This window comes from Pipistrellus hanaki (assembly GCF_964339955.1).
Source record: "Pipistrellus hanaki genome assembly, chromosome: X".
NCBI lineage: Eukaryota > Metazoa > Chordata > Mammalia > Chiroptera > Vespertilionidae > Pipistrellus > Pipistrellus hanaki.
Window position 1 is genome coordinate 75,505,722 of NC_140524.1, and position 24,248 is coordinate 75,529,969.

Consider the following 24,248-nt stretch of genomic DNA (forward strand, 5'->3'; position numbering starts at 1 on the left):
ATTAAATATATGCAATTATACAGAAATAATTTATAAGTTAGAGCTATCAAATTTGAATGATGACATCTAATTGTAGGCTAAATAGAAACTTATTTATTTATAACCCACTAACATATTCAGGGCATGGCTACGTCTTTTATATTGACCTCAAAAGCTATCACTGCTTTAAAATAGAGAAGATAAGTAAGAGTGAAATCTGTTGTAAAACTTTCACACACATATATAAGTACATAAATTATATATAAGTATCGATATATGTTATATAAAATAAATGTTTTGAGAATTATAAAGTATTTACTTTCTCAATTTCAGAAATATTAAAGTATCTTTGGCTATAAACTAGCCTGCATTATCTCAATTCCAGCAAATTCTTTCAAGTCTCATAAAAAGATGCATTATAATTAAAATCAAAAGCTTGAACAAGGAATAAGTTTTACAGCCTGGCCAGCAGGGCTCAATGGTTGAGCATCAACCTATGAAGCAGTAGATCACAGTTTGATTCCAGGTCAGGGCACATGCCCGCGATGTGGGCTCAATCCCCAATGTGGGGCATGCAGAAGGCAGCTGATTAATGACTCTATCTTATCATTGATGTTTCTCTCTCTCTCTCTCTCCCTTTCCCTTCCTCTCTGAAATCAATTAAAAAGAATTTTTTTAAAGAAAAAAGTTTTATAGAAATTTATTGCATTCAATTAAACATCTGCCTTAATACAGTATTTATTTCTCCATAACAACAATGCTGAAAATGTATTACAATACTGCTAAAAAGCAATAATAAAATGTATACATAATTTATATATAATTATACAACTGTGTACAAATTTACACACAAGTACAACATGCTATCTACCAAAATACATCCTGATTCCAAAATGTAAAATTGGTAAAAATAAATTCTAAGACTTAATCATGATCTACAAATTTCTAAAATCTGTTTAATTCATATTCAAATATGCTCAACCACACCACCTAAACTAAAATAGTTCAAAAAGGTATTTGTATCCCCATCATTAGATAATCCATGAGGAATAGATACCTATTTGATATATGAGAAAATTATTAATGGTATATGTCAGTGATTTTCAACCTTTTCATCTCATGGCACACATCTGATTACTAAATTTCTACCCCGCCTACATGGCTCAGTGGTTGAGCATCAACCTATGAAACAGGAGGTCACCGTTCAATTCCTGATCAGGGCACATGCCCAGGTTGCAAGCTTAATCCTCAGTATGGGACATGCAGGAGGCAGCCAACCAATGATTCTCTCTCATCATTGATGTTTATACCTCCCCCTCTCTCTTCCTCTCTGAAATAAATAAAAATATTTTTAAGAAACTTATTATAATTACTGAATTTCTGCAACAACAAAAAGTATGTTATATTAATTGTATATCTGACAAAAACCAGGTATGATTCTGATTCATCTACCCTGGAAGGCTATTGTATTTTTTCTTTGACAATCAAAGGGAAAAGAGGTCAATACTCCTGATGTAGTCAGGTATTGCATGTTTTAAAAACTCTTGCACCAAATCAACATGCCACAGCACACTGTTGAAAAATCGCTGGGTACCTGTATATTAAATTGAGTATAATGAAAAACATGCTCAAGACAAAATTGAATTTTTCTCAAAATACTCAAAAGGGATGTTTTTTTTAACTACAAACATAAGATGGAATTATATACACCTTCAATGAAATACTTGCCAGTTACAGACTGATGTAATTAAGTACTTAAAAGATGAAAATGATGTTTATATTTTGACAAGCTCTAACACAAAAAAATTATCATACCTTAATGATACTCTCAATTGGTGGTGAGATATGAAATTAAGGTTCATCACTCACAATAAAATTATAATATACCATGTTTTAAACATTCTTAGCCTTTCAATAATATTTGAGGCCTCATGTTTTGTAGGAAAACAAATAGCATAAATAATTGAAAAGGAATTAAAGAATTTTAATTAAAATAATATATTTTTAAATGCTTTCATAATCTCTCTGTGATCATGTACTACATAAATCCCTGATGAGCCCTAATCAGTTTGGCTCAATGGATAGATCATCGGCCTTCGGACTAAAAGGTCCCAGGTTCGATCCTGGTCAAGGGCATGTACCTTGGTTGTGGGCATATCCCCAATAGGGGGCGTGCAGAAGGCAGCTGATCAATGTTTCTCTCTCATTGATGTTCCTAACTCTCTATCTCTCTCGCTACCTCTCAGTAAAAAGTAAACAAAATATTTTTTTAAAATAAATCCCTGATGGCCAAAACCGGTTTGGCTCAATGGATAGAGCGTCGGCTTGGGGACTGAAAAGTCCCGGGTTCGATTCCAGTCAAGGGCATGTACCTTTGTTGCGGGCATATCCCCGGTAGGGGGTGTGCAAGAGGCAGCTGATCGATGACTCTCATCGATGTTTCTAACTATATCTCTCTCCCTTCCTCTCTGTACAAAATCAATAAAATATGTTTTAAAAAAATAAATAAATAAATAAATAAATAAATAGATAGATAGATAGATAAATAAATCCCTGATGAATAAAAAATATGTCCTTACCATCCCATTCTGGACCCCACACCTATCCCATAAAATAATTGGATATATAATGAAAAAATAGCCCTAGCTGGTTTGGCTCAGTGGATAAGAGTGTCTGCCTGCGGACCAAAAGGTCCCAGATTTGATTCCAGTCAAGGGCACATATATTGGTTGCAGGCTCCTCCCCGGCCTGGGCCTGGACAGGGCATATGCAGGAAGCAACCAATTGACATGTTTCTCTCACATCGATGCTTCTCTCTGTCTTTTCCTCTCTCTTCTACTCTCCCTAAAAATCATTGGAAAAATATCCTCCGTTGAGGATTAACAAAAAAATAAGTAGCAAAGCAGCATCTGTCTTTGTATACATGATTAAACTCTATTCAAAGTGCAAAATAAAATTGTTCATTTATGCTAATAAAAATGTTTTCCTGCTAATTTGGAGAATGCTGATTTTTGAAACAGAAAAACATATCATCAGCAGCAAGATATACATCAAAGCTAGAATAACAGCTATCCTTAGAAAATTATGAAACAAAAAATACATATATATTTTCATGTTTTCTTAACATTAGAGTTTACTATTAGGAATAAATGAATGGTTAACATAGTAGTGTTCTTTAATAAAACCCATCAAGTCTAGCAGATTTTAGGGACATAGAATTAATCAGAGAAAACTTCATCCAACACTTCCATTTTAGAGATCAGAAAATTTTGGCAAAGAGTAGTTAAGTCACTTGACCAAGATTACAGAGACAGTTGTTATAAAAATTAGAAGTCAAATACTCTTATTCCTATTACTTCAAAATGCCATCCACTTCAGCACACTTGGCTAAAGATTATGAATGTGGGGTATATTGTAGAGCAGAGAAAGGTTTAAAAGCCATGAAAAACATATGGTTATATTATTTAATTTTTTTTTCCATTGCTGGAATATGAGCGTGCCTTTGTATGTTTCTCTTCTCCCAGCCATCCCTTAGTTAACAGTATCTGTATAGGCTATCCTGTTCACATTTACACTTATCGTTTAAGTCTTATTAAAAATAATAGTATCATACTATCTATTTCTATTCTATTTGAAAAATAGTTAAAATCTGTATCATTCTGGAAACTTTGTAAATTAATACTAATTTTGAAAGCAATTTCTTAATCTTAAATACCTGAGTAATGTCCTTTTTTTTTTAACAGATTTTAATAAATAGGACTACCATAATGGATAGCAATTAAAAACAATACTCAGCCGAAACCGGTTTGGCTCAGTGGATAGAGCGTCAGTCTGCGGACTGAAAGGTCCCAGGTTCGATTCCGGTCAGGGGCATGTACATTGGTTGCGGACACATCCCCGGTGGGGGGTGTGAAGGAGGCAGCTGGTCGATGATTCTCTCTCATCAATGTTTCTGGCAATCTATCCCTTTCCCTTCCTCTCTGTGAAAAATCAATAAAAAACGTTTTTTTAAATAAAAATAAGTAAAAATAAATAAAAATAAACAATAGCCCTGACTAGTGTGGTTCAGTGGTGCCTGCGCACCAAAGGCTCAAGAGTTCAATTCCAGATCAAGGGGCAGGTACCTGGGTTGCAGGCTCCGTGCGCAGAAGGCAACCAATCAATAAGTCTCTTTCAAATTGACGTTTCTCTCTCTCTCCCCCCTCTCCCTCTCTCCCTCCATCCCTCCCTTCTACACTTTTTTAAAATTAACGGAAAATATATCCTCACTTGAGGATTTTTTTAAAATCAAATATTAAGGAATTGTCACCAATATGATATAATTCACCTATATCAATAAAAATAATTTATAAAAATTAAAATATTCCCAAGAATTAGCAGTTTACATAAAAATATAAAATTGACAGTACTATACGTATTTATAACATACCCTATGCTAGGTGTGTCAATCAATATTTATATTTACTTTCTCTTAAAGTTTCTAAGTTTTAGCCTATTTTCTAGCCTTTCTTTCAAACTTGAGAAAAGACTGGGAGCAGAGTCTTTCTAATGCACTCCTGGTTTTTACAACCTGCTTGAGGTTCTGTTGTTGCTGTTTGTGCCACTCCTAGTGTATGTTAGAATCTTTTTAATGCCCTTGCAGATAGAACCATACCTATTCTCAGGATCATTGTCATCGTCATCATCATCCACTGTGACAGGCACTGATTTAGATAAGTCTTCATCTCCTAGAAGGAAAAAAAACATACTTAAAATTAGTTTTAAGTTATCTACATAAGTAAAATCATGTAAAATTAAACAGCCTAAAACTTTAATAACAACTAAGTGGTTCTAAATTGTACTGTGAGGTCCAAAACATGACTTAAAAGAATTTATAAGAAAAGCACATGGATACTTTAAAAAGCACCAGTAGTAAAATGATAAATAAGTTGGATCTAGATGGAGAAACAAGATGGCGGCATAGGTAAATGCCTAACTGCAGCCTTGCACAACAATTTCAAAAAATACAACTAAAATATAAAGTGGACATTATCCAGAACTACAGGAAAGTTGACTGACTAGAAATTCTACAACTAGAAGGAAAGAGAAAACCAGAAGGAAAATCAGAGGAGCTGTAAAAGCCTAAGGTACGGAGACACGTTGCGTGCGCGGAGAGGACGGAGTCGGGGAGGAGGGGCGGCTGAGTGCCTGGCTGGCGTTCCCTACCAGGAAGGAGATAAAAGCTCCGGACTGTGCTGAACCCCAATTCAGAATGCAATGACCCCCAGTTCTGGGCGAGACCCTGGGGTCCCAGGCTCATACAGAGGGAATCTGGGCTGTAAGGTGGAAGCTCAGGGGATCAGCGAAAGGCAGAACCCCGGAGTCGCGCACCTTTCGCGCAGAAGACAGACTGTTGACTGAGCTGCTAGATTGCCCTAGCCTAGCGGGAAGGAGACAAAAGCTCCGGACTATGCTGAGCCCCAGTTCCGACTGCACTGAACCCCAGTTCTGGGCGAGACCCTTAAGCCCCAGGCTCATACAGAGGAAATCTGGGCTGTAAGGCGGAAGCTCAGGGGAGCGGCAAAAGGCAGAGCCCCCACGCACATTTCGCACAGAGGACAGACTGTTGATTGAGCCACTGATTGCCCTAGCGGAAAGGAGATATAAGCTCCTGACTGCTCTTAACTCCACTTCCAACTGCACTGAACCCCAGTTGTGGGCTCGTTGGCGGAGAGACTATACTGTTTGGTAGCAGGCAAAACTCTAGGACATCTTTCTCTCAGAGGTGCTTGCAGCGAGTATCAAAGGACACTGAGGAACACTGAGACTAAGGAACTTCATAGGGTAGAGCTAACTGGAAGCCAAAGCTGTAGGCTCCATCCTGAAACTCTGCCCCATCCAAGCTGAGCACAGAGGCTCTTGCAGTTTTCCAAGTCTAGTCGAATAAGGCTGTCTCCTGGCATAGATACAGCCGATCCTCCCACCCTACCAACTCAGGGAAGCAGCGAAAATGCTGAGACACGGAAACAGATCACAAACGAAAGAAATGAAGGACAAAAAGCGACTGAATATAGAGTTCAAAACCATGCTTATAAGGTTTTTCAAGAATCTCCTAGAAAAGGCTGATAAAATAAATGAGGCCTATGAGGATATGAAAAGGGAGCAACTAGAAATAAAGCACCAACTAGAAATAAAGAATACATTCTCTGAAATAAAAAATATTATACAGCCGAAACTGGTTTGGCTCAGTGGATAGAGCGTCGGCCTGCGGACTGAAAGGTCCCAGGTTCGATTCCAGCCAAGGGCATGTACTTTAGTTGCAGGCACATCCCCAGTAGGGGGTGTGCAAGAGGCAGCTGATCGATGATTCTCTCTCATCGATGTTTCTAACTCTGTATCCCTCTCTCTTCCTCTCTGTAAAAAAATCAATATATTTTTTTTTCAAAATATTATACAGTGTCCTAAAAACAGAATGGAAGATTGCAAGAATCAAGTCAAAGATTTGGAACACAAAGAGCCACAGGACACTCCTCTGCAGAAGCAAGAAGACAAGAGAATCCAGAAAGTTGAAGATAATGTAAGAAACCTCTGGGACAACTTCAAGCGAACCAACATCAGAATTATGGGCGTCCCAGAAGATGAGAGAGAGCAAGATACCGAAAGCATCCAAAATTTTAAGAGCATTACACAGAGTGAAAGAAAGCCAATCTCAAAAGGTTACATACTTCATGATTCATTCTCAAAATAACAAACATAAAAATCAGGTTAATAAGTTGGTAGGAGTTAACAAGGAGGGGATAAAGAAGGAAGCTATGCATAAGGTGTAGCACAAGGAAAACTTATGGTAACGGGACAGTTCAATATCTTGGTTGTGATTTACAAAGCTACACATAATACAATCTCATAGAACTATATTTATACATACATGCATGCATACATACATACATAGACAAAAGAATAAATGCATGTAAAACTGGTAAATCTGAATAAACCTTTCATTTCCTGGTTTTGACATTGTACTACAGTTATGCAAGATGTTACCAGTAGGAGAATGGTAGGATATCCAAAATCTGCCTGTACATTTTTTTGGTAGCAAATTCCTGTAAATTTATAATTATTTCAAAATAAACAGTTAAAAGGGCAAACAAAAGTTAGTTACATTGATGGATAGAAGAATATATATCTTGAAAAACAGTACTCTTCACATATGCAAATACAGTACAATAGTAACAAAAGAAACTTTTCTTATTAAATTTTTTTCATAATAAAATATTTGAAAAAAAATTTGGAGAGGAAAAAATCCATAAAAAATGCAGACAGCTACATGTTCAGGACAGAAATACAGAAAGGAAAAATTAAATACAGAAAAGCAAAAATAAATCTTAAAATATCCTAACAAATTCAGAATACCTCATTCAAGCAGATCAATCCTATATAAGAAAGAGCTAATATACAAATGGTTGTCACGCCCTCAGGGACCAGCCAAGCACAAATGGGCTCATGCAAGAGGAATGGGGACCAGCAAGGCACAAGTGAGCTCACAACAGAGGAATGGGGACCAGCCAGGATGCAGCCTGGGAAAGGGACAAGCCACCTGTCCTACGGTTCCAGGCACCAATGGCTGCGCCTGCACCTACGGCCTAGGAGACGGACAAGCCATCCGCCCCACGGTCCTGGGCACCTGCGGCTGCAGCCTGGGCAAAGCTGCCCTCCCATGGTCCCATGGGGCTGTGGCCGGCCCAGGCAATGCCAGCCTGGGTCCTGGGTACCTGCGGCCAGCTGGAGGAGGGAATCTTAGGTTCCAGGTGCACAGGAAGGCAGAGGCAGTTAGGGGCAATCAGGATAGCAGGGGAGCAGTTGGAGGTGATCAAACCAGTAGAGAAGCAGTTAGAGGCAATCAGGCAGGAAGGCAGAGGGGTTAGGGGCGATCAGGCAGGCAGGCAGGCAGGCAAGAGGTTAGGAGCCAGCAGTCCGGGATTGCAAGAGGTAGTCAGAAATCCCCCAAGGAGTCCTGGATTGGAGAGGGTGCAGGCAGGCCGAGGGACCCCCACTCCCATGCACAAATTTCGTGCACCAAGCCTTCAGTCTTCAAATGAAATATCACTAGTAATATTACTGTAATTCTTCTTTACTATAAATTTGACCCATTCTTTAAACTAGTGTTTAAATGCTATCTGTTTATCTCTAACAGTTAGATTAAGTAGCTCACTTGCTTTTATCACCCAGCCCCGTTTTACTTTTATATCTTTTTTTCTGGTACTTTTTAATGATTTATCTATGTCTATCTTGCTCATTAGACTTCAATCTCCTAGCACCATGTTCTTAATCTTGGTTGCTTACACCATTCCCAAGCCCCAATTTCTTTTTTTCTTTTTATAATGAATCTTTATTTCTATGAAAAGAATCTGAGTTTCTAAAAGGCAGTACAGATATGATGGAAGATAATACATGCTATTCATATTATCAGTATGAAATATATGGTATATCTGTATACAGATTCTTCCCTTCATAAATGAAAACAGTAATCAGTAACACTGATTTACAGCAAATTAAATTGTATAAAGTATAGTTCAGTTTACAAAGAAATAATTCTACTCCCCTCTACAAGCCCCAATTTCTAACAAAATGTTGTACCATGTAATAGGATAACCAACTTTGCTGAATAAATTAGAATCCTCTAAATTAATGAGAGCAGGTGAGGCTTTTTAAGAGCTCATAAAAAATCGTCACCTAAAATAACTTGGACATAGTAGGGGAACAAATAAATATAGCTTGCTTATGTATACATGCAAGCAAATTCATAAAGAATACCACTTTTATCATTGGCTTATATCCAAGCTTATCTTGAAAAACAGCACTTTTTACATAGTGATGGTATTAAATACCCTTCAGATTCTTTTTTGTATTTCTTTGACAAAAGTCCAATTTTTAGATGTATTAACTCCCTAGCAAATTTACCTTCTTTTTTTTTCATCTACAGTAATTAGTTTAAAGAAATATACAGGGTAAACAAAATCTGAACAAGGCTTATGACGCCAAATAATTGAGAGACTGGCATCTGCTGAAGTTCTGAGTTCTTAAGGCTTCTCAGGATATACATATAAAGAAGGATTTACCTCCCCATCAGGACACTGGTCCTTCAGAATAAAGTTACATAAGACCAAACAGAACACAATGATCTAGACTAGGGCTGGGTTAAGAAATTATTGGGCAATGCACCCTTGAGTATTTGCCATATGTTGCCACCATATGGTGAACACATATTACAGTAGGTATTAACAGTTCCAAACATGAAAGATATATCATAGGTGTCCTCAAATGTGCCATATCTAATTAGATTTGGGAAAATGAAAATCAATATTTGAAATCAAACATGCTGATTTCACTAGGAAGCGGTTTAACCATGAAAAACAGTTTTCCAAAGTTTAAGATTAGTTCAGTAGCCTAGAATTTGCTAATGAGAAGATTCCATGTTACTACAATTTATTCTTCTTATACTCTAATCATTAATAAGTTTCCTTAAGTAAACTAATGACAAAAACATTGATTTGACAAAGTAACTATGATATTGTATTTTGTTTCCAATTTTGATTGAATTTATTAAGGTAACATTAGTTAATAAAATTATATAGGTTTCAGGGGTACAACTCTACAATACATAGTCTGTATATTGTATTGTATGCTCATCACCCAAAGTGAAGTCTCCTGCTATCACCATGTATCCCCCTTTTATCCTCTTCTACTTACCCCCATTTCCCTTTCCCTTTGATAATCACCATTCTGTTGCCTGTGTCTACAAGTTTTTTATTTGTTTGTTTGTTTTGCTTAATTCCTTCACCTTTCACCCAACCCCCTAAACCCCTTCTAACAGCTCTCAGTTTGTTTTCTGTACCTATGAATCTATTTCTATTTTATTTTTAGATTCCAAATATATGTGAAATCATATGGTACTTGTCTTCTCTGACTGGCTTATTTCACCTTGCCAAATACTCTCTAGGTCAATCCATGCTGTCACAAAGAGTAGGATTTCCTTCTTTTTTACAGCTGAGAGCATACCATTTTATAAATGTACCAGATTTTTTATCCACTCTCTACTGATGGGCACTTAGGCTGCTTCCAAATCTTGGCTATTGTAAATAATGCTTCATTCTGAAGTTGTGTTTTGAATGCAAATCCACAGTCTCATACATAATTCTGAAATCCAAAAAGCTCTCAAAACTCAAAAACTACTATATATAAGGTAGTGCCAAAGTTCATTTGGCAGCAAAACCTAATTTGAACTGTTTATTCTTCTAAGTCAGGGGTCCTCAAACTTTTTAAAGTGGGGGCCAGATCACAGTCCCTCAGAGAGCTGGAGGGCCGGACTATATGAACTACTAATTCCTACTGTAACACCTCGGCTGCGCTCACTGCCCAAAAAACCTGGCGGGCCGGATCAGACTCCTCTGCGGGCCGCATGTGGCCCGCGGGCCGTAGTTTGAAGACCCCTGTTCCAAGTATTAGTGTTCTTATACTTTGCTGCAGAAATACTAATGTGTTTGATAATGTGTTGCCTCAGGCCCTAATGGAGCTATTACAGAGCGTGTCCCTAAGAAATGTATACACACTTTTAACAGCTGATAGTTCAATTTTGAAAATGAAACATATTTTAATAAACACTGCATTTATAATCAATCAAAGTGTGTATACATTTTTGGGACATCCTATATATGGCAATTACTCTATATTACCTTTCTGAAACACAAACAATTGAAAAATCTGAAACACATTAGGTCAAAAGAATTTCAAAAAGTGTGGACCTGTAGTTACAATAGACATACAGGCAGAGTTCCATCTAAGAGTGTAATACAGCAGAGCATTAAACTGAGTATACCATGCATATCACACTTGGTTTTCAAATCAACTCATTAAATAAGCACTCCATAAAAGGAATTTAAAGTTTTATTATAAAACAAGAAGATTCAAGTAAATTCCACTAAAATCCAAATGGGATCAATGGAAACTTATGACATTGAGCCTATGTTAGGAACAGAGTTTTAAGTAAAATCTACTTTATAAAATTTTTAAGATTGAAGAGGGAGAGGGGCTGATGTGCCAGAGTATAGGGGGCTTAAATGGTGGTGGGGGGAAAAAAGAAAACAAAAAAACTCAAGTAATAAAAATTACTTTTATAAGTATTATTGGGGGGAGGAGAAGTATCATTGACCAGTTGACCCAAACCCTAATAGTCCTAGTGCACTATCTCATTAGGGTAGAGAAATCCATCTACTTTTTGGATTTCTTTTTTCCTTTAGCTTCTTAGTACTAAAGACAGAAGCATCTGTTCATGTCATTAGAAAATAACTGATGAGCACCTACAAAGAGTTTCAATGAAGTGAATTTAATTTTTTCAGAAAATTTCATGGGACACAAAGTTACTCTGGCTAATTAAAAAGGTCCTATGCACGGTAAGACAGTTACCAATCATATTAATAAATACCTACTGAACTACTGGTGCCAGTTTGATTTTCCTTAATAAACTACTAATAATTTACTTCAGAGAAAAATCATTAAGCACTGATAAAAAAAATTATTTGCAAAAAAAAATTGTTATACTGTTTAAAATACCTTCCAATGAGCCCTGACTGGTTTGGCTCAGTGGATAGAGCGTTGGCCTACGAACTCAAGGGTCCCAGGTTCAATTCCAGTCAGGGCATGTACCTTGATTGCGGGCATATACCCAGTAGGGGGTGTACAGGAGGCAGCTGATCGGTTTCTCTCTCATCGATGTTTCTAACTCCCTATCCCTCTTCCTTCCTCTCTGTAAAAAATCAATAAAATATATTTTAAAAATAAATAAATAAAATAAAATACCTTCCAATGATGGCATAAAAATAAATGGGGAAAGGCTTTCTAGTAAATCTGTAAAGACTTTTTAAATTATATTTTCCTGAACAGTAATTTTGCATTTGATTGGCTTCAGGAAAAGTTAAATAACGTAGTTATTCAAGAGGGAATAAGTACAAATTACACATTTTTAAATTTATCTTTGCATACCTGAAGATTGACAAAATCCAGTATGTGAAGAAGACAGCACTAAATTTTCGGTCACAGGCATAATTTTCTGCTCATCACTGCTGCCCTCGCCTAGAGAATTCTGAGCATCATCTCCTATATCAGAAGATGAGGAAATAATTTCAGCTTGCTTCCTTTTAGTGCTTGTTCTGAGGGAGTTTCTCATTTTCTCCTTGACATTGCTTGTCTTCTTTTTAGTGGAAGTTCTTTGCTTCTTCAACTTTTTATTATCTTCAGAACTTTCCTCAGCATCTGAAGAGGATGAGCCACTTTGTACTTCCTTGGGATTTCTCTTTGAATTTAAATTTCGTCTTTCCCTCAATTCTATTCTTTTTAATTTTTTATCAGAAGAATCATGACCTTCTTTCATGGAATATTTCTCAGTATCAGATGATGAAAAATCTTGTCTCTTCCTTGAACTCTTTTCAGTCAAATTGCACCTTCTCTTTTCTCTTCTGAATCCTGCATTCCTACTCCTTTTTTCTTCTGAAGAACCACAACTCTCTCTTTTCCCTATTACCTTCTCAGCACTAAGAGATATTTCATCCTTCTTTTTAGAAGTTTTACCTTTTATTTTTTTACTTTTCTTTTCCCCATCAGTTGTGTCATTCTTATTTTGTTTAATGCCTTCAGGAAAATGACTCATTTCATCTCCCTCAGGTAATATCTCAGTGCCATCAGATGATGATTCATACTGTTGTTCCATCTTAATTACTTTTTTCTTCAAGTCTGTAGTTTTCTTTTCTTTTTCTTCAGTCCCCTTTTTGCTCACCTTTTTATCATCTTCAGAAGAGTCATCACTGTGCTCTTTCTTTGAGAACTTCTGAGCAATATCAGATAAGCTACCCTGTACTTTCTTACAAGTTTTAGTTTTCAGAAGCTTACACTTTGCTTTAGTTTCAGCAACCTTTTTGTCCTCTGGAGAACTACAACTCTCCTCTTTCCCAGAAGAAGGCTTATCAGAGGAAACACCTGGCTTCTTCTTCTTAGAGAGTCTACCTCCTGATTCCAAGATAGTTTTATCATTATCAATTGTGCCTTCTGCTGAAGATAAAATCTCTCTCTCTTGTTTCCTTTCAGCATCATCAGATGATCCGTCATGTGCAGCCTTCAAACTTTGCTGCCCTTGATTATTCATTTCTTTTTTACTGTGTTTCTCATCTTCTGAAGAATCATAATCTTTTTTATTTGGAACTCTGTTTTTGGATGTTCTAGCAGCCCCAATTTTACTCATGCTCTTTATCTCTTTTTCTAATTCTGAGTCATAATTGGAAGATTCAGACTGGTTTTCTCGTTTCTTTTTAGAAATTAGAGACCTTTTAGCAGATTTTCCTTTTTTAATATCAAAATCTGAGCCAGATGTAGAATTTTTTCGTTTTCTTTTTCCTTTATCATCTTTCCCTATTTGAGACTTTAAATCATACAAAGTCTTCTCATGATTTATATGAATGTCATTAATGTCAGTATCTGAAGAAGAACTGTGATTCACTCTGGATACCTCTTTGAGGATTGCTAGCATTTCATCAGAATCTGAATTTTGATCCATAATCTCTGGCTGCCTAAATTTAGGCAATTTATTACTTTTAGGATTATCTACAACACTGTCAGAAGAATTCTCCTTATATTTTTTTCTCATTGGACCTGACAGTTTTTGTTTATTCTTAACTGTTTCATTAATTTCTTCATCTGAATTAGAAATCACAGGGTTGGTTTCTGGCTGTCGCCTCAAGGGTGTAGTCTTTACACGTGGGGATCTTCGAAGATCAGATTCTTCTGAAGGTAATAAAACTTCACATTCAAGCAAAAGTGCATCATCATTTTTTTCCTGTTCGGGTCCACAGTTCTCTGGCTTCGGGCTCAGACCAGAACTTTTATAGCCATCTTTATCTTGTAGGACCTCCTGACAATCAGCACCTTTAACTGGGGAATTAGAAAGGGAAACAGGGGTAAGTTTAACATATAATTCTTTTGTTACTTTAGCTGTAGTTTTTGATTTCATACCACCTCTGTTGTCTTTTGAAGTAATATTTAATTTTACAGGAGAACTCTCTAGTTCTTGCTCAGTGCCACTGTTGCCATCTCCCTGCTGATCAGCTGAACTCTGAACTTCCATAGCAGTCTCAAGATTTTCAAAGATGTCTTCTGGAACTGAGGAAGGAACAGATACAATATCCATGTCTAAGTCTTCAGAAGTGTTAGCAGGTTCATACTGAGGTTCTTCTTTTTCATCAGATTTCTCATGTTCACCACTGGTACTTTTATTTGCTCTTTGTTCCGTTACTGCAATACTCTGATCCATGTGCTCACTGTCTACTTGCTTTCTTATCAGTTTGGCTTCTGATTTTGAAATATCCTTCTTTTCCAAAGCACAGGATTTTTCTCCTTTTCGTACTTTTATTTCACACTTAGCATCTATAACTTTATGCTCTTTGGTATTTTTCTCTTTGTTTACAGCATCCAAACCTTGAATCTCTGAATTCAAATCTTCTTCTAATGCAAGATGAGCTTTCCTGATATCAGCCAACACAGATTTAAAAGCCTTAAGCTGACGTAACTTTGTAGCAGAATCAATTTCTGAATTATCTGTTGCCTGCTTCAAAAACTTAACATAACTAGAGTTCATATTGGCTGTAGTCTCAATCAATTTTTTTGCCTTCTTAATCATCTCTTTGGGCACAATTAGTGCTGAATAAGAATAGGTTACAGAACCAGAACATGAATCACCTAATTTCTTTTCTTGTCCATTACAATTTGAACTATTTTTCTTTGGAGAAAATCTGGATGTATGGTCACATACTTTATTATTCTTTTCATTGTCAACTTTTATCTTCTTCTTATTCTGTTGCAACAACTGTTCTAAATTTTCAAATACGCTGTTACATGCAGTAACCAAGTCCAACAAAGGCTCCGGGTGACAAATGTAGCAATACCATTGGTTGTTTTCATCCATTATGGTAGACAGCTCTTTTCGGCCAAGGTTACGCAGAATGCATTTCTTACAGAAGGCATTATGGCAAAAATCACAACAAATCAGGTTTCCACCTTCTGCACACCATCTGAAATTATTTAAAAATTAAAACATTACTCCCAAATGAAACCCATTTTACATTATTAAAACAATTTAAGCCCGGCTGGTGTGGTTCAGTGGTTGAGTGACGACCTGTGAACCAGAAAGGAGGTCACCATTCGATTCCCAGTGAGGGCACACACCCACGTTGCAGGCTTAATCCCCGATGGGGGGCATGCAGGAGGCCACTGTTCAATGATTATCTCTCAGCATTGAAGTTTCTGTCTCTCTCCCCCTCTCCCTCCTCTCTGTATAAAATCAATAAAATATATTTAAAAAAAGAAAGAAACTAAAAACAGCCATAAACCTAAGGCTTTCTAGAATAGAACAATCGTCCATTAAACACATCAATAAAAATAATACAAAAAATGGATCTAATAACAGATTATGTAAGAATTCCCCCTTCCAAAAGAGTAAACACCACCAAATTTTAGTTAATCTTAATATATTACCTACCTACATTGTTCATCCATTCCATCTGAGTCACGGCTAATATCATCACTCATGTAATATTTAAAGCAATTCTATTAACAAAAAAAGAGAAAAAAATTATTCAAAATATGTAACATCCATAAAGGGGGGGAAAAACTTTATTTTTAATCCATTAATAAGTAAAGGGAATATGTGTATGTTTATTTTAGACAATCAAAGAAAAAACAACACTAAACTACTCAACACTAGTACTTTCCAGACATACTGCTACTTTCCAGACATAGGAGTATCTCAAGAAAATAATTTCTTCAAATAGATTCCCATGTCATCAAGAATACTATCCTTTCTATAAATGTTTATAAAATATTTTACTAAAGCAAATTTCTGACTAGCTACTTCAAATCCACCTAAAATTTATTAGATATCAAGGCTAAGCCGGGGGCTTTTTTCCTGCTGGATCAGTTTGCTCTATTCCATAAAGGCACCAGCACAGACCACTGAGAAAAGGATGCTGTTTCTCTAGCTATAAAATGGGTGATAACACCCCCGCCCCAGTTGCTTGTGGTATTTGTTCCTTTATTCCTTAACATTTGGCAATCGGGGGAAGTTGGTTGAAATGGTATGTGGAGCCCTACTCCAGAGCTCAGGTAATCGAAGAAAAGCACAATTATGGCTAAAGGAATTTTTAATATGTAAAGTTGGCTTCAGTGGGCATGCCTGTCATAAAAGTGCCTTGCTTCCTCCTCTTAACTGGAATAGTAGTGCAATAGATGATCTGATTTCATTGTCCCTTAGCTGACTTATTTAAACAAGAATGCCCTGTTAAAGCACCAACAATAACAATGAAACACTGCAACAGAGATATGTGCCTGAGTCTTCCTCCACTCTGGCAATACTCTGGATAAAAGAGGCAAATAAATTATATAAAAATTACAGGACCGGTGCACGAAATTCATGCACAGGTAGGATCCCTAAGCCTGGCTGGCGATCAGGGCCTACCTGTGGGGTGACTGGCAGGGCAATCAGGGGGGCACCCTGTTGGCACCTACCTTGGCCAGCCTGGCATCACCTGCTCACCAACCCTGCCCCCTGCCACCACTATGGGTTGCCTCCCTCTGCGGGGAGACTGGCGAGGCAATCAGGAGGGCCCCCAATGGCACCTGCCTTGGGTGGCCTGGGGCCTGCGGGCTAGGGGCAGCTCCTGTATTGAGCACCTCCCCCTGGTGGTCAGTGCACATCATAGCAACCAATCGTTCCGCCAGTTGTTCCACTATTCAGTCAATTTGCATATTAGGCTTTCATTATATAGGAAACCAGACATACAGTGTGAACAAAGAGAGAAAATAATGTACTAAAAGTTAAGAGACACTTTGGTTGTTTCCATACCTTGGTTACCATGAATAATGCTAGAGCTGCAATGAACATAGGGGTCCATAAATCTTTGTGAAAAAATGTAAAATTTTTTCCTGTAGATTCCCAGAAGAGTTGCTGAGTCATATGGTAACTAAATCCTTAACTTTGAGGAACCTCCATACTGTTTTCCAGAGTACGGTAACTGTACCAGTTTATATTCCCACCAGCAGTGAATGAGATTTCCTTTTTGTCCATAGCTTCTCCAAAACTTACTATTAGTCATTTTTTTTTAAAAATATATTTTATTGATTTTTTACAGAGAGGAAGAGAGAGGGATAGAGAGTTCGAAACACCGATGAGAGAGAATCATCGATCAGCTGCCTCTTGCACCCCCCCTACTGGGGATGTGCCTGCAACCAAGGTACATGCCCTTGACCGGAATCAAACCCGGGACCTTTCAGTCTGCAGGCCGACACTCTTTCCACTGAGCCAAACCGGTTTAGGCCTATTAGTCATTTTTATAATAGCCATTCTAACACATGTGAGATGGTATCTTATTAAAGTTGCCGTTTGCCATTCTGATTTGCAAATTTATTTGTAGAATTAATAGAATGGATAAAAAAAGATGTCGTGCATGGCTGGCATGGCTCAGTAGTTGAACATCGACCTATGATTGAAGAGGTCACAGTTGAATTCCTGGTCTCCAGGTTGCTGGCTTGATCCCAAGTGTGGGACATGCAAGAGGCAGCCAATCATGATTCTCATCACTGAATGTTCCTCTCTCTATCCCTCTCACTTGCTCTCAGAAATCAATAAAAATATATCTTTAAAAAAAATGCATAGGCAAATGTCTGTACTTGCTGCCTCCCACAACCACATCAAAATTACAACTAAAATACACAACAACCATCATCCAGAACCTCCAGAAAGCTGGCTGAATGAAAGTCCTACAACTAAAGAAGTAAAGAAAGCACACTGAGACTGGTAGGAAGTGCAGAGGCATGGAACAGGCTGATCCAGCACCCACAGACTACATCAAACTAAACAGTTTTGCACAACACAGAAAACCATCAAAAAACTAAAAAGAATGGAAGCTAAGGAGAAAATAAACAACTGGGACTACATAAAAATAAAAAGCTTCCACACAGAAAAAAAAAAAAAAAGATATGAACAAAAGAGTTCCCTACATAGGAGAAGATATTTGCTAATGTTACATCTGATAATGGTTTTATCTCCAAAATGTATAGGGAACTCATACAACTTAACAAAAGAAGATAAACAATGCAATCGAAAAATGGGAAAAGGTCCTAAATAGACATTTCTCAAAAGTGGACATACAGAAGGCCAAGTGGCATATAAAAAACCGCTCAAAGTCACAAATCAGCCTTGCACCAGAATGGCTATCATCAACAAGTGACAAGTGCTGGCGAGGATGTAGAGGGGGAAAAAAAAACCTCATAAACTGCAGGTGGGATTGCCAACTAGTACAGCCATTGTGGAAAACAGTGGAGTTTCTTCAAAAAATTAAAAATGGAACTCCCATTTGACCCAGTAATCCTACTTCTAGGAATATATCTCAAGAAATCAGAAACACCAATTAAAAAGGATAAATGCACCTCTATGTTCATAGAGCACAATTTACAATAGCTAAGATTTGGAAATAGCCTAAGTGCCCATCAGCAGATGAGCAGATTATAAAACTGTAGCACATTACACAATGGAATACTACACTGCGGTAAAAAAGAAAGAAGCCTTACCATTTGCAATAGAATGGGTGAACCTGGAGGGCATTGTGATAAGTGAAATAAGCCATTCAGAGAAAGATAAGTATCACATGATCTCACTCATTTGTGGAATATAATGAACACCATAAACTGATGAACAAAAATAGATAGAGAGACATATAAACATCGAATAGACCGTCAAACCTCAGAGGAAAGACAAAGGACAGGGAAGGGAGAGTAAGAGATCTACCACAGAACTTGTATGCATGCATATAAGCATAACCAATGGACATAGACAATAGGGGAGGGGTGAAAACCTGTGCTGGGGAGCGGGGGTGGGGGCAGGCTTGGAAAGTCAATGGGGAAAAAGAAGACATATATCATACTTTCAACAATAAAGAATTTAAAAAAAAACAAAAAAAACCCCACTGAATGAAAGTATGTATTTGCCAATGATAGTACATCTCATAAGGGGCAAATATTCAAAATTTATAAAGAACTCAACAACACAAAACAAATAATCCCATTTTAAAAATGGGCAAAAGACCTAAATAAATAATTCTCTAAAGAGGACATAAAGATTGCCAATAGACAGATGAAAATATGGGCAATGTCTCTCTAAAATATATGAGCTTATTTTTTTACATAGCCAAATTATTGTCACACAATACTATTTTATAGTATCATAAAATATCTAGTTAGTATTAAAAATAACTTAAAACGACTTAATTAGATAAAACTAATATCCTAGAAGTTTTATTTTAAGACATAACAAAATTAAAAGAAAACATAATTCTACTTTTCTTTAATAACTGATGTTAGTATTTGGTACATTTTCTTCTGGTCACACAGACACACATATATATTACTTATACCCATTTTCCCCTAATAGTAAGTGTTCTTTGTAAATAAGCTATATGATACTTTGTAAAATTAAAGTATGTATCATAATTTATTAAAAAAAAATATATATATATATGGGCAATGTCAGTATCATTAGAGAAATAGAAAGTAAAACCAGCCGAAACCGGTTTGGCTCAGTGGTAGAGCGACGGTCTGCGGACTGAAAGGTCAGGGGCATGTACGTTGGTTGAAGGCACATCCCCGGTAGGGGGTGTGCAGGAGGCAGCTGGTCGATGTTTCTCTCTCATCAACGTTTCTAGCTCTCTCTCTCCCTTCCTCTCTGTAAAAAAATCAATAAAAATATTTAAAAAAAAAAAAAGAAAAAAGAAAAGAAAAGAAAGTAAATCCACAATGAAATATCACCTCTCACCTGTCAGAATGGCTATCCTATATAATAAAAGCATAATAAGTAAATCGATCGAATGGCTGAACAGAACAACCATCCTGGACCATGCTGAAACCCACTGGCACCAGGCCAGCCAAGGCGGGTGTGATGCCATTGGTCGGGTGCCCAGCCATCATGCCATGATCAACGCGCAGAAGGTGGCCCAGGCTACCGACCTGCGGGCTGCAGCAGGTGGGTGGGGGCTCTGGGTGCCGGCGGCTGGAGGGAAGCCCGAGTCCCAGGTGCCTGCCGGTGGTTGGAGGAAAGCCTGGGTCCCGGGTGCCAGAGGGAAGCTGGCACCAGCAGCTGAGGGAAGGAAGGCCTACTCTTGCATGAATTTCATGCATCGGGCCTCTAGTCATCAATAAATCAATAAACAACAAGTGTTGGCGAGGGTGTGGAGAAAAGAGAACACTTGTGCACTGTTGGTAGGAATGTAGACTGGTGCAGCCACTGTGGAAAACAGTATGGTTTCCTTAAAAATTATAAATGGAACTGTCTTAAGACCCAGCGATTCCACTTCTGGAAATATATCTAAAGAAACCAAAACACTGATTTGAAAGAATGTTCACTGCAGCATTATTTACAATAGCCAAAATTTGGAAGCAGCTGAAGTGTCCATTAACAGGGGAAAAAGCTGTGGTATGCACATGTGTCAAACACAAGGCCCGCGGGCCAAATCCAGCCCGCCAGGCCTTGCAATGTGGCCCACACCGCGCTGTCATCACTGCACTCCGCTGTCAGTTTATGACATTGTCAGTTTATGACTGTTCAGTAAACCATTCGGCCCGCGATTTAGGCTGGATTTTAGATTTTGGCCCCTTCTCTGATTGAGTTCGACACCCCTAACATAATGGAATATCACTCAGCTGTAAAACAGAAAGAAGTCTTACCTTTTGCAATAGCATGGATGGACCTAGAGGGTATTATGCTAAGTGAAATAAGCCAGACAGAGAAAGACAAATACCATCTGATCTCACTTATATGTGGAATCTAATGAACAAAATAGAAACAGACTCATAAATATAGAGAACAGACTGACAGCTGTCAGAAGGTAGGGGAGAGAAGGAGGGCTATGTGAAATAAGTGAAGAGATTAAGCAAAAAGCTAACTTCATAGACATAGACAACCAACCATAGGGTGATCACCAAAGGCAAGTAGAAAAGGGGAAAGATAGCCAAAACCGTTTTGGCTCAGTGGTAGAGCGTCGGTCTGCGGACTGAAAGGTCCCGGGTTCGATTCCGGTCAAGGGCATGTACTTTGGTTGCGGGCACATCCCCAGTGGGGGGGGCGGGAGGGGGTGTTGCAAGAGGCAGCTGGTCGATGGTTCTCTCTCATCGACATTTCTAGCTCTCTATCCCTCTATCCTCCTCTCTATTAAAAAATCAATAAAATATATTAAAAAAAAAAAGAAAGAAAGAAAGAAAGAAAAGAAAAGGGGAAAGATAAATGATGGCAGGAGACTTCACTTTGAGTGGTGAACACGCAACACAATTTACAGATTTTATATATATGTGTGTGTGTGTGTGTGTGTGTCCATATATATATATGGAAGCCTAATATGCAAATTATCCCCATGGGAGTTCAACTGGGAGACTGATCGCTCACTATGACGTGGACTGACAACCAGGAGTTGGCGCAGAACGAAGAAAGGCCCCAGCCAGCAGCCGGTAGTTGGCAGCCGGGGAAGGGACACCCCAATTGGTAGCAGGCCCTGATAGGCCCTGATCGCAGGCCAGGCCTAGAGACCCTACCCATGCACAAATTTCATGCACCAGGCCTCTAGTATATTATAAAGTTGTATACTTGAAACCTAGATAATTTTATTAAGCAATAAAACCCCAATAAATTCAATAAAAAAGAAAATGTTTATAATGTAATAGACATAAACTTCCACATTCAGTCTGATCTCAACTATATAAAAGTGTGCATTTTTTAATTTAAAGGAAATTTTAAAAACTGTTTATCCATAAAAAAAAGTTATAAAACATGCATGTGCATATAAATACACTCTTCAGATTTTGTAACACACTACACTCTCCCTTACTTACCAGCCTTTGAACACCACTTTCCTTCTGCCTGGAATAAGCTGAACCAATCCCACTTCACCAGGCTAATTCCTATTTATATTTCATATTCTATTTTATATTGTCTTCATTATAAAGCTCCCCTACCCAACTCCAAATTACACAGGCTTCCTGTGTGTCTCAATATCTCCCATATCATGGCACTAATTGGGCAGTCTTCCCCACTACAATATTAGCCCTCTTCTTTAGCACTGTGAACCAAAGTTCTAACGCTGTGTGCCAAGTCTGACACATGGTATGCATTCAATTATTTGTGGAATGAATTATTAATAGATCATTACATACCTTACAAATAAGTACTTGGAGGGAAGGATGTCTATAAATGGAATCTTTTTGAAAATGATTGACCTGTTGTCCACAAGCTGTGCAGGTCACAATCCCATGAAGCCCATCTTCTAGGAGAAATGAGTGGCTGTTATTAACACATATACACACATACAAAAAGATATTTACATTGATCATAATTTTGCAACTTTCATATTGGAAATTAAATATATCATAATCCTTAGGAAAATGACATTTGGACACAAGTAAAAAGGTTAATAATTTTATTAACAATAAAAATATGACAATCTTAGCAAATCTCAGATACACAAATTTTAACTTGTTTCCTTTACAAATGCAAACCCTATTTCTCACAACAACTCAATAGAACAAGACTCCATAAAAGAAGTTCTAAAAATAGGGGTAAAGAACTCTTTTTCAATTTGCTATTTATTTTTAAATAAATTCAGATCTTGAAGAATGAAGAAACAAGTGTATATATAGGACAGATTCTTTTTCAACCCTATACTAAAGTTAGGTATGCGATACAGGTTTTATTCTCAAAATGGAATTGTCTACAGTTATTTTCAATAGTATATGAAAACTTGATAATATTATATTACCAATTTGTTCCCAAGATTTACTTCAATATTATCCAAAATTCCCATTAAGCTGCCTTATTTTTGTGTTTATTCCACTGTCTACTCCATAACTGCATTGTCTATTTCCAAATAAGACTTGTAGGTACACCTATCTTGGAAGCAAAACCTCATAATGGTTGAAGGGACAGCCCCATTGGGTATTTGCAGAAAAACAGATTGAAGGTAACCTAAGGAACAAATCGTAAGAGGAAACCTCTACTGCCTCACTCTCATCCCTGCTTAGTGCTGCTTAAGACACTGCTTCAAAATATGAGCTGAACATTAGAATCATCCGGTGAATCTTTTTAAAAACAGATAGTTATCCCCCACCCCTAAACTACTAAATGGAAATCTCCTAAAATTTTTTTAAAAGTTTTACCAATGATTCTGATGTGCAACAAAGTAAGGAGGTAGAGTATGATTCAAAAAAAAGCCAATGAAAATGCCTGCATTCACAAATAAAAGCGAGACAACTAAAATAAAAAAATACAAACTCTGTCTATCCCTAAATAAAAGATAAAAACAACATAACATTTTTCACCTATTAATTTATTTAGTTTTCTTACTTTTAAGGTCCAAATCACTTATGGGCACAAACATTATCACAAATATTTCTATTTTGCAGAGGTTACAAAAGTTTATCCAATATATAAGGGTACCATCATACTTTCTAGAAAATTTGACTTGCTACATAAGCTGCTAATATTATATTTTAATCATATTGTCCTGCATTAGTGTTTGATCTTTAGTATTCATATATTTTGTATGTTTTAACATAAATACATATACAGTGTGCTTTTTCATTTAAAATCATTGTATTCACATAAACTAACAGGATGAATAAAAGCTAGGGTTTGAATGTTCACCCAATGTTAGATATTTATTAAGCATCTTCTAAGTGTTTTTTGCACATATATCATTCAAGAATTAAATAAAACTATGTGCTACATTGAAGGATTTCACCCACATGTGCACAAGGAATCATATCCGGCAGTGTTTCCCAAAGTGTGGTACGCGTACCCCCAGGGGTACGGGAAGAGTTTGGTGGGGATATGCACTGCACCGTGCTTAGCTGCGCCTAATTTTACGTTCTCATGAGTACGAGGGGTACTCAGAGTTACGAAAATTATAGAAGGGGTACACATATGTCAAAAGTTTGGGAAACACTGATATAGAGGATAGTCACTGCAGTATTAATTAGGAAATTAGAAAAATTTGGGGGGGAAATGGAAATAACTTCACATTTGGGAAATAGACAGTGGTTTACTCATACAACAGAATTCTACAAAGCAGTAAAAAATAAAACAACTAGATATACACTTAGTGACATGGATACATTTCAAAAACAACGTTGAATGGAAAATGTTGCAAAAGGATATA

The 24,248-nt window shown here is 37.3% G+C and overlaps 1 protein-coding gene across 13 annotated transcripts in view; it reads right to left on the bottom strand.

Annotated features, from left to right (window-relative positions):
- ATRX (ATRX chromatin remodeler) overlaps nucleotides 1-24,248 on the bottom strand; it is a 227,719-nt gene that overhangs the window by 142,275 nt on the left and 61,196 nt on the right. For 6 of the 13 annotated variants that reach the window (XM_084869373.1, XM_084869365.1, XM_084869372.1 and 3 more), the window contains 4 exons: nucleotides 22,249-22,358; nucleotides 15,536-15,603; nucleotides 11,995-15,068; nucleotides 4,634-4,706 (listed from right to left, as the gene is read on the bottom strand). In XM_084869373.1, coding sequence (XP_084725499.1) covers nucleotides 4,634-4,706; nucleotides 11,995-15,068; nucleotides 15,536-15,603; nucleotides 22,249-22,358 — 3,325 coding nt within the window. The remainder of the gene's footprint in view (nucleotides 1-4,633; nucleotides 4,707-11,994; nucleotides 15,069-15,535; nucleotides 15,604-22,248; nucleotides 22,359-24,248) is intronic. The other 7 variants (XM_084869369.1, XM_084869375.1, XM_084869370.1 and 4 more) reach the window with 2 other exon arrangements.